This window comes from Sciurus vulgaris (assembly GCF_902686455.1).
Source record: "Sciurus vulgaris genome assembly, chromosome: 12".
In the NCBI taxonomy this organism is placed as follows: Eukaryota; Metazoa; Chordata; class Mammalia; order Rodentia; family Sciuridae; genus Sciurus; species Sciurus vulgaris.
The window spans coordinates 53,401,699-53,413,927 of record NC_136473.1 but is presented as its reverse complement, the minus strand read 5'-3'; the positions used below and the strand labels follow the sequence as shown (position 1 = coordinate 53,413,927).

General features: G+C 32.4%; 1 protein-coding gene across 10 annotated transcripts in view; it reads left to right on the top strand.

Annotated features, from left to right (window-relative positions):
- The window catches only part of CEP170 (centrosomal protein 170), a 127,909-nt gene that overhangs the window by 85,608 nt on the left and 30,072 nt on the right, over positions 1-12,229 (top strand). For 8 of the 10 annotated variants that reach the window (XM_079106089.1, XM_079106087.1, XM_079106086.1 and 5 more), the window contains 3 exons: positions 797-923; positions 3,666-5,483; positions 11,793-12,027. In XM_079106089.1, the coding sequence (XP_078962215.1) occupies positions 797-923; positions 3,666-5,483; positions 11,793-12,027 (2,180 nt within the window). The remainder of the gene's footprint in view (positions 1-796; positions 924-3,665; positions 5,484-11,792; positions 12,028-12,229) is intronic. The other 2 variants (XM_079106088.1, XM_079106085.1) reach the window with 1 other exon arrangement.

Below are 12,229 nucleotides of genomic sequence, written 5' to 3'. Positions count from 1 at the left end.
TTTAGCAAAAAGTGTTATATTTAGGATTTATATATTTTTTACATATGTCCCCTAGATCTTCCAAATTGTCCAAATTACCCTGTTCCTAAGAATTAACAACATACATCCATTAGTCTATGGAACCATATAATGAATTAAGTTCTGTTTCACACTAAAGTTTTCAAAAATCACTTAAGAAAAGATCTAAACAGGCAGGTCTGGTTCAGAGTGGTATAAAATAATTAGTAAAGACTGAAGTTTCTAGCTTTTTTTGGTAATCTTAAAGTTTTGTATAGAGAAGTCTAAAGGTTTAGGTTTTGAAATCACTGAGGACATGACCTAATAGTTTTAATACTTCCTGAGACCTAGAGCCAATCTGAATTTTAGAGATATTTGGAGGGCAAGATAAGAAGTTGGGAACAGGTCTTTAGACTCCCTGTTCTCTCTAATGGATTCAGGACTAATCACATATCTGTCCATAAAGCTATGATATATATCAATGCTGATCTAGCAACCCAAGTAAATTTCAAGCTCCAAAAATTATTTTCATGCTGTTGCTAGTATTTCAGAAGTAACGAAAATTATACTCCATTTGCACTAAATAATAAAATATTGTAGTTAAAAGAGATACCTAGAGAATATTCTATATATGAGAAAATTTAATAAATGATAATATAATAAGATGAGGTTTATGACTTTGTATGGCTATAAAAAATGTTCCTGTGACTAAATAAAACACTTTCATGAGAATCAGATTTGACCAGACTGTATTATTTCATTGCCTTGTTTTTTGTTTTTTGTTTTTTTCTCTTTTCAGGAAGGCATATCTTCATCTGGAAGCAAACGTTGGGTTTCACAGTGGGCTAGTTTGGCTGCTAATCATACAAGACATGATCAAGAAGAGAGAATAATGGAGTTATCTGCACCTGTTCCTTTAGAAAATGGTATTTTCCTTTCTTCCTCCTCTTCCTCCCCTTTGTTTTCTTTTTTCTTGCCTCTTTCTATTTTTGTGGGTCATATATCAGTTTTTTAAAAAGAGCTAAATTTATATAGGAAGAAATAAATCTAAATAAGCATTCACATAATCTACGCTTGTATTGCAAATATGATTTCTCTAACAAGTAAAAAACTGATTTTTATTAGACACCTTGTATTTTAAGGGGTTTGAAGCAGTGGAAAATTTCCAAATAGTAATAATGATGGGGATAGAATGCAGAGCCTCACACATGCTACGGTAGGCAAGCACTCAACCACTGAGTTACAACCCCAGCCCCAGAAGTATTTATTTTAAACATTTTGTGTCCTTCATAAGTTAAAACTTCTAAAGACAGATAGAGACTAGTTAGAATTTAATAGTTTATTCTGAGGAAATTTTTTTAGTTATAAATTTCTGCTATTAAATTATGGTTTTAAAAGTTTGTGTTTTTACTTTTAAGTAAAAGTTCTTCCTACCCTTCTAGATAAGCTAATATTTTAGGGATAATATAATTTTATTTTGATTAATGATACAGATATCATTAAAGTATTAACCTAAATGAAGATAATAATTCACAGATGAAGCATTACATGTACGAACTTATCTATATTACATATACACATTTTTAAATGATGATTTAATTGTTTCACATTTTATTTATAAATTATAATATCACTTATGCCTTAAGTATGCACAATTATAAACTGTCATTTTACAATTTAAACAATTAAAATTTTTGAAAATTATCCAAGGTGAAGACACACTTAGTGTTAAAAAAGAAACCTTTTAAGAAATTACACTCAAGGAAAACTAATATGTGGCTTTTTTTTAGTCTGTATTTATAAATTTGTTCTTCTTGGAAATGCAATTTTTCCCCCCTCTGGCTTGTGGCATCCCAGAAACCTATTTTAAGAATTTTTTAAACATTGTTTAGTTCAGTATTAGAAAAAGCTACATGACAGTGTACTAGAAAAACTAACATTTATCATAGAAACTAGAAGTAATTGGTAGTATTACCAAAATTCTTTGAAGAGAGCAGAGTCATCTGCAAATTGATTCACATAAACTAGTCACCATTTGGTGGGAGAAAAGAAGGACTAGATAAATTTACCAAGGAACCTATAGTAAAATTATTGCACATTAGCTGTGAAAAGCAAAATTCTATCCTTATAAAAAATAACAGAGCACTTAGCTTTCATGATCTTATTTCTATTTTATCATGTTTTAAGTGAATTTCTTTAGATAAGGTGATAAATTCACTTAAATCCTAAAATATTCCTCATAAGCCTATACTGAGTGTGTTTTAGGAGCAGGATAGTGTGGTAAATATTAGAGAAAATACAAAAATATAAAATTGTCATTGCGTTTTAGGTTCGGTAGTTAGCACAAAGGAGGTGAGACATGTAAACATGCAAGAATAAACAAAATAAGATATAGTATGATTAATTATAGCATGATTAAAGTTAAATTGGTCAGTTTGACAAGTAGTTTTCTACATCATAACCACTGTATTGCTATGAAATTTAAATGCTGCCCTTTTAGGGTTATAAAGAAGAAAAAAGACCCACAGAAGCTTTTTGATTTTCACCCCATTTATTCCTAAAAAATTAGAATGCTTTATATGTTGATTTATATTTCTCAGAAAAACCTGCCTTTTTTGTCAGAGATACATTCTATTTTTAACCTTAACATTTTCTTTAAGTATTCTCAAATTCTCCCAAATATCCAAGAATGTATTTATCATTAACTTCTGGTTATTTGAATAAAACAAAGCAGTTGTGTATTTCTATGAGTGGTCTTAATCTACCAGAAAACTATGATTTAAAAATCCCTCAGTTTGTAAAATTGTGACATCCTGTCCTTTTCTCATACTTACCATTTTAAAAATTATTTTAATTAGCTTTGATTAAAAAAAAAACAAATGTTGTTAAGGTTAGTATTTTTCATTTACTTAGAAAATCTAAGCTTTCATTTCAAGTAGATAATAATGTACATTAAAAGGTAGGTATATTTTTTTTGCTATGTAATTGAATGTATAGCAAATAAACAATATTATCAGGCATTCTCTGTTTAAATTCTGTAACATAACAGATTCTGGGTTTTTTTTTTTTAATCATACTTAAGGATGGAAAGTCACAAAAGAAAGAATGACCATAGTGAACTTCCTACAGATACAGGGATGATTCTTGCACACCATGGTCCTGGTTAATGAAAATGTATTATATACTAGAAAATTGCTAAGAAAGTAGACTCTAAATAATCTTACCACACAAAAAAGAATAAGTTTAATGAGAGGTAATGGATATGTAAATCAGCTTGATTTAACCATTTAGATGGCATACATTGTAATGCATGCATATACTCAGAACATCATGTTGTATACCATAAATAAATATATATATATATATATATATATATACAGTTTTTGACAATTAAAAAATATATTGGAAGGAGAAAAAGAACCTGATGGTTCTGATTTTCATTTTATACATTTGCTTTCCTGAATCTTCTGTACATAGGCAGATTATTAGTCTGTGCAGCTTGGAATTATACTTCTTTTAAAACTATTTAGTCACATGGTTCTAAAATAGATGGTTCATCTATTTTATACTTGTCATTTTTAAACTTACAGTTCAAAATCAAATGTAATATGATAACACTTTGATTTTTATTTTTCACTCATTTCTTCATTGGGATTTTTATTTTACAGAGACAGATATTGGTGAATCTGGCATTTCACTGAAAAGAACTGGATCTGTAGCTTCCTTGGCTGGGCAGGGAGAAAGAAGGAGACGAACTCTTCCCCAACTTCCAAATGAAGACAAGTCTCTTGACAGCTCTAGAGCAAAGATTATAGCACAGAGGTCAGAAATAGGAGAAAAGCAAGACACAGAACTGCAGGAGAAAGAAACACCAACAACGGTACACCAGAAAGATAAACAAGATGCTGACAGAGCTCTGAATAAAGTGAATAGGACAGTAAATGGTGGAGATAATAAAGTCCTGCCTCACATAGGCAGCTCTTCTCCTGGGAAGGAGAGGAGTGAAACTGATAAGGAAGCTTCTTTAGTAAAGCAGACATTAGCAAAAATTCAGCAGCAACAAGAACAGAAAGAGCAGGCCCAGTGGACACCTGCTAAATTACCTTCAAAAAATGTTTCAGGTCAGATAGATAAATGCAGGGAAGAAACTTGTAAACAAGAGTCCCAACCTCCAGACAAAATTCCAGGACATTCTACAAGCAAAGGAGAAAGGGCGATACAAAATGAGAGCAAGAGAAGAAAAGCTGAAGAAATTCTGAAAAGTCAGACTTCAAAGGGAGGAGACAAGAAAGAATCCTCCAAGTCATTAGTGCGACAAGGGAGCTTCACTATAGAAAAACCTAGCCCAAATATTCCTATAGAACTTATTCCTCATATAAATAAACAGACTTCATCTACTCCCCCTTCTTTAGCATTAACATCTGTAAATAGACTACGAGAAAGAAGTGACTCTTTGGATACTGATTCTAGTATGGACACAACCCTTATTTTAAAAGACACAGAAGCAGTAATGGCTTTTCTAGAAGCTAAATTGCGTGAAGATAATAAAACTGATGAAGGCCCAGATACTCCCAGTTATAATAGAGACAATTCTATTTCACCAGAATCTGATGTGGATACAGCTAGTACAATCAGTCTGGTTACTGGAGAGACTGAAAGAAAGTCAACCCAAAAGCGAAAGAGTTTCACTAGCCTCTATAAAGATAGATGTTCCACAAATTCTCCTTCCAAAGATGTAACTAAATCATCATCTTCGGGTGCTAGGGAGAAAATAGAAAAGAAAACAAAAAGTCGTTCCTCAGATGTAGGTTCAAGATCAGATGGTCGTAAATTTGTACAGTCCAGTGGAAGAATAAGGCAGCCTTCAGTAGACTTAACAGATGATGACCAAACCTCCAGCGTACCTCATTCTGCTATCTCTGATATTATGTCATCTGATCAAGAAACTTATTCCTGTAAATCTCATGGAAGGACTCCACTTACCTCAACTGATGAGCATGTACATTCCAAACTGGAAGGAGGTAAAGGAACAAAATCTAAGACTTCTCCTGTAGCTTCTGGTTCATCCAGTAAGTCAACTACTCTTCCAAGGCCACGACCTACCAGGACTTCCCTCTTGCGCAGAGCACGACTTGGTGAAGCTTCAGACAGTGAACTTGCTGATGCCGACAAAGCATCTGTTGCTTCTGAAGTATCCACAACAAGTTCTACATCTAAGCCACCCACAGGAAGGCGCAATATTTCTAGGATTGATTTATTGGCTCAGCCTCGTAGAACACGGCTTGGCTCATTATCAGCTCGTAGTGACTCTGAAGCAACAATATCTAGAAGTAGTGCCTCTTCACGTACTGCAGAAGCCATCATTAGAAGTGGAGCCAGATTAGTACCATCAGATAAATTTTCTCCTAGAATTAGAGCTAACAGTATCTCTCGACTATCGGACTCCAAGGTCAAAAGTATGACCTCAACTCATGGCTCTCCTTCAGGTAAATTGAGTCCAGATTTTTAATAACATTAGCATGTTCTGTTTGGGAGCTCATTTTTTAAGAACTGGATTACTAGTTGTAGCCTTTCCAAAATATTCAAGAGACAGGTTTTGTTTTCCTATAAAAATAATTGTATTTAGTTTAATAAATGGAAAGTTCAAAAGTTAATATACTTCCAATTAAAGTCCTGGGGGAAAATAATGATTTAAAACTTATACATGGGAATGATTTAGGCATTTTAATTTTTCAGTTGGTGACAGTTGGATTCATATATCAGGAGGATTACGTAGGGAATTACTGTCTGGCTTAAATAATAGGAATTAGTATTGTACTTTTAAAAGCATGTGTTTAACTTTTAAATATCCTCACTTACTCCGAAGTCCTTATGAACCTGAAGAAAAATAGTATGCCATTTATTAGTTCTTTTAGAGCTAAATGAAATAATCAGTATTTTTTTCCTCCTTTTTTTGTCCACTTTGAAATGTCTCACGTACTTGCACATTTTGAAGTTACATTTGTTTGTGGTTGAAACCAGTGAAAACTAACTCTTAATTTATTTCAGTAGAAGAGGATGGATTCACGGGGCAATCATGTTGGTCAAAGTAGGCTGTAGAAATTTAGCTAATTGTGAGCATTATTTCATAAAGTGCTATTATGGCATTTAGCTATAGTAATTATCTATAATTGAATGTAGTAACTACAAAATTTCTTATTCCTCACCAGAATTTAACTGCTTTGGGCACTTTTATCTTTTTATGCATATCATATTCAGAGCTGAAGCCACTGAGAATACATGGTGACTAGAGTTATGTGTATATCTTGTAAGCATGGTCTTATTACTTCATAATGAGCCTCATATATGGGTGTGGCTGAAAAGGCCAGCTGGGGAGACTAGCTATTAAAAGACTAGAAGATTTATGATTATTGTTAGTCAACAAGCATCTAAGTGAGCCCTAAGTTTTGAGTTGAGAGTGGAAGAAAAGTTGGTGTGCAGTTTTATCTTTTTAATTGTTTGCTTTACATCTACCACAATATCTCCTACAAGACCCCAAGTTAACGGTACTTTATATATATATATATATAAATATATATAAATTTAAATATATACATTTTTCACTTCTAATCGTCCCCTTTGCTGCTTTCCTCCATCTATTTACCATTAAATCTCTGCTGGTCAGGGGGTTTGATAATGACAGTCATAGTCTCTGGTAGGAATGGATATAGGCTGAAGCTAGAGAACATACAGTTATTGTTCCAAAAAGAATAGATGGCATTTTTCTTCTTACTCAAGACCTTATTTCCACACTTCAAGCATTGGTTGGTTGTTTATGAATTTATTGTCAAGTATTTGAAAACTAACTACTATCTTTTGTTTGTGTTTATCCAGTATTATTTGTTCTGTTCTTATGGCTCTACCTCTTCAATTAATATCTCCTTTGTACTGCCTTTTATGATGTGTACCTGATAAAATTTCTTCTGCTACACTGCTTGCTTTATCACCTGATCTCCCTTAAGTACATCAAAATATTTAAGTATACTTCCATCCTAATATAAGCTAACATAAGTTCTATGTTATCAAAAAGCATAAACATAGAGCATGCATGGCTTAGGTTAATTCTTCCTCCAAGTTAAAAGCTAAAACGGAGCATTATCAGATTCCCCCCCAAACTTTGTTATATAGTCATAAATATACATGCAAAACATGTTTGTGATTTAGTATATCTTTAAAATATTCTGATATAGTATGAAGAAGCAATGTGTGGTTTCTGCCCCCCAGCCCCGCCTTTGTTACTCAGGATTGAACCCAAGGGGGCACTCTACCACTGAGCAGCATCTCCAACCCCTTTTAATTTTTTTATTTTGATACAGGGTCTTGCTAAGTTGCTGAGGCTGTCCTCTAACTTACTATCCTTCTGTCTCAACCTCCCAAATTGCTATGATTACAGGAATTCTCCATCACATTTGGCTATATTTTCTGAAGTGTATTTGCTAAATCTGTAATTGTAATATGTTTTAGGGTAAACAAAGTTTAGATACATTAAAAGAAATCAGCATTCACAGATATATGATACTAATAACACTCTTTTCCTTTTTAAATCTCTAAACATCATGGATGGTAGTATGTTTTCATAGTGAATATAGTAGTTTATTACTTCCACAAAAAGGGAGTTTTACACATTGTAGAAGTAAAATAAATTTCATAATAAATATTGTAACTAAAATAAGTTTAAAGTGAGTTTCAAAATTAAGACCTTCTTGAATTTTCTCTCATTTCAATATCTGTTCACTAACCAATAAACCTCTTAGACATTGACATTTCAGTACAAATATTCAGTTTAATGATCTATCATTAAGTGTTTTAGTAATACAGAGCTATCAGATAAGCCTAATCATATAAAATTAAATTTATTTCCATAAATTGGTAACTTAAGCTGAATCAAATTCATGATGTAAAATTTTTCTTCAACATAAGTAGATATCAGAAAAGCTTTCATTCCATGAGAAGTTGAAAATGTACTTTTTAAAAGTTAGTTTTATTAGAAATGAAAAAAAAAAAAGACTCTTCTAACATTTAATTTGAAGATAGTTGGAATAGCAAAGAGTGAGTTTTGAACTCTAGGAGTTGGTAGACTGCCCTGCACTTTGACATAAGCAATGCAAGACCTCTCTGGACCCATTATTTTTAATCTATAAAGTAAATTTAGACTGTATAATATGTGAGGTCATTTAGTTCTAAAATTTTATGAAATAAGGTTTAGGGGAAAGTTCAAAATATTATAACTCGAAGTTTCTTCTGTATTCATTAAGTTGTGAGAAATTTTCTTCAGGTAAAATGGATAGCTGCTAATAGTTTGGAAGCAAAGATTAAGGAAAGCAGAAAGTTTTGAAAGTTAATTGAAAAATAACAGGTTAGAGGTTCTGGCATCGAACTCCCTTTCCCAGTCCCTTTCCCAATAGTTTCCATCTCACTCAGTCTGTTCTCTTTGTTATTATACAAAGTGGTATGCAGAGGTAATTTGAGCTTTTCTTTGTAGTATACCCTGTATGATACATTTTCCATTTATAAAGATAATCTCTAATTACTTGAAGATTTATTAATCATGTTTTCATTTTTCTGTTTTACCGTACTCATTTATTCTCCCATTTTGCCTTTAATTTTAGTAGAACAAACCTAAAGATGTTATCTCTCAATTTTTAAAAAGTATCTTATTCTTTTGGTTGCTTTTTTAAAGATAATCTTAGATGCTTTAGCATTCTTACCTGACTTTTACATAGACCTTTAAAAATAGGTGGAAAGTTTGTGAACAGGGATTTTTTTTCCTTTTATTGTTTTTCCTTAAAATGTAATTGTTTTATAATCTTGAGACTCAAAAAATTTAAAGTGTATCTTATTGACGATGGTGTTATTAATGGTGATTATTTGCTGTGATGGGGATTGAACAGGGGTGCTCTACCATTTAACTATACCCTCAGCCCTTTTCATTTTTTATTTTGAGACAAGTTGGCAAGGATGATCTGGAACTTGTCAGCCTACTGCCTTAGCCTCCTGAGTAGCTGGATTACAGGCATGCACCACTGTGCCCAGCAAAAGTTAATTTTAATGTGACTCTACTTATATAATTTAACTTGATATTTAGCAAACAATAGCACTTGGTCTCAGTTTCTCATTCTGATTTCATGTACTATGCCACTTATGAAATATATCAACTATTGATACTATTCTAAGTTAATTTAGTTTCATGATACTTATTTGTTTTCATTTATTCTGCAATTTATTAAAACTCTTTGTTACTGGTTTTCTTTTAAACACATTTTTCAATTATAGATATGTTGACAGTAGTTTCCCAATAATAAAACAGGAAATTTGAACTAACATCATATGATCTTTTTCTTATGTATGAATACTATAATGAGATAGCAATATAAATTCACATTTACCATTTAATGAAATGCCTTTATTGAAAAGTACAAATTGGTTTCCCATAGTTCTGATTTTTTTTTTTTTTTTGCCATGTCTAAAATCTCACTCCTTGGCCAATACCCAAAGGACTTAAAATCAGCATACTACAGAGATACAGCCACATCAATGTTCATAGCTGCTCAATTCACTATAGCCAGATTGTGGAACCAACTTAGATACCCTTCAGTTGATGAATGGATAAAGAAACTGTGGCATATATATACAATGGAATATTACTCCGCCATGAAGAATGATAAAATTATGGCATTTGCAGGCAAATGGATGAAATTGGAGGATATCATGCTAAGTGAGATAAGCCAATCTCAAAAAACTAAAGGACGAATGATCTCGCTGATAAGCGGAGGAGGACATATAAGGGGGGGTAGGAGGGGTTAACGTTAGGGTTAGGGTTAGATTTAGGGTTAGGGATAAGGAGGGTGGTGAGAATGGAGGAAAGAAGGACTGTATAGAGGGAAAAGAGGGGTGGGAGGGTTTGGGGGGGAAGGGAAAAAAATAACAGAATGAATCAAACAACATTGCCCTATGTAAATTTATGATTTTTAATTAAAATAAATTTAAAAAAATTATTTCCAAACTTTTTATAAAATTGTTTTCAAAAAGTCTCAGAGTAACTTCAATTTATGGGAGTTTGCATATGCCTAGAAATGAGTGAATTTCTATCATGGTAAAAGTATTGTCTATGTTAATAAATTGCCATATAGAAATTGTATCTAAGGTTCCCTTCAAGGAATCTGTTACTAAATTACCTAAAGTTCTATATATGTATTTGTGTACACTTTTACATAAAACCATAAGCTTTCTGCCTATAATCATTCTCTTGTATTCATGAATCTATATCCAAACCCTAAGAGTTTCAAATAGTATAGTATGAATCAGGACAAATGAGTAGGCTCTAATTTATGCCATATTTCTTACTATAGATTTTTGTATTGAAAGCCAATGCTGGTGGCAGTGTATGTTAGTTTTATCGAAGAAGCAGCTCAACCTTAGAAAGCCCCAGGCAAAAACAGAGTTTTGGAAGAAAATACACGAAAGTTAAAAATTTTAGTGGAGAAGGATGAGGGAATTTTGGGTCTTACTAATCTACACAGTTTAGTATCTGTTTCTATTAGAGACAGGGACAAAGAGATTAGAGAAGAAAAAGAAAAACTCTTCCAGTATTAGTGACAACTGAAACTTATAGCAGGTCCTAGGGTTTTGTCATTTTAAATACCAAAATTATCTCATGCTTTTTACTAGTTTTGAGTAAAGAAAATGGTTTCCATCTAGGAATTTATTCATTTCTTCAAAAATATTTATTAAATATTTACTAGCCAGACACATTGCTAAGTACTAGGTACGGTGGATTGAAAAGACATGGTTCCTACCTTTGTGAAATTTACCCTAAGTAAACCATTACCTGCTTTTTTTTTTTTAGCCTCTATTTATGCTTCACAAGTTACTTGTATGTTTGATTTTCATATTAACAGTAGTAGTGAAGTGTGTGCATTAATTTGTCTTCTGGTTTTCTCAAATGTGTCAGCAATACCATTTTTAAACGTCTTTACTAACCTTGAATAAGAAAGTGATTGCCACTTTCTTTAATGTGACAATTCACGGTATCTCCTGTGCCTTAAATGTCAATTGTTGTGAGAATAGCTTGTAGTTTTGCTCTTTGTAGATTTTATGCCATTGTCTATTTTCACCATATGCTTTCAGTGTCAAAGCGGCAGAGTTGTACTGAAGATGCTTTGTTGTGTTTTTTACCATGTAAAAAGATTTTTTCCAACCATAGCATAACAGGATGTTGAATGACAGAGGTAATGTTTTTTTTTTCTGCCATAAAGGCATAATTTCCACAGCAGGAATTATGCACATTTGTATGTTGGGAAAAGAGGGTTTCTTATCATCTCCGTGTTGAAAGTCCATGTGGCATGAGGAAATCTTTTCCCTTGTTTTTATTTTTATTTTTGTTGTTGGTGTTGTTGCTGTCATTTTAAAAAATCCATATCTTTAATAAGAAATATTTGAAACTGAAAAATACTCAAACATGTATGAATAGAGCTTGCTTAGTTTTTTATCATTAATGAAATTTTTCATCTGAATGTTTATTCACTACAGAAAATGCCTTCTTTCGATTGTTTTTATTATTCATTGTTTTTAATTCACCAAAGTGTAATGTTTCTATATTAAGGAGTAGTAGACTTATGGTTTTTGTGAGGTATGTGTGTCAGTTATTGAAAATTGTGCTGTGTGTACGCCCTCATGGTGTTTTTGAAATCATTTTTATTTTATCTCCTTCAAATGATAACATAATAATTCTTTTTTTAATAATTAAACTAATTTAGTAAATTCAAGATGGAGGCGCTTTCCTACTGATTATGCTTCCACCTCAGAAGATGAATTTGGATCAAACCGTAATTCCCCTAAACATACCCGTCTACGTACTTCTCCAGCCCTGAAAACCACTCGCTTGCAGAGCACTGGATCAGCAATGCCTACTAGTTCTTCTTTCAAGCACCGGATTAAAGAACAGGAAGACTATATCCGAGACTGGACTGCTCATCGAGAAGAAATAGCCAGGTTGGTTTTAAAGATCTATCTTTAAGAGTTGAGGATTGTTATCAACATTTCAGCTTGCTAACAAAATTTAATTTTTGCTTGATTTGTACTAGTAGTCTGAAGAAATGAAATCCACTGGTGATGATGAACTCTGTTGTCAGCAAAATTGCTATCCATCAGCTTTTTTCCTTTTATTTTTAATTTTTGTAATGCCAGTGGTACT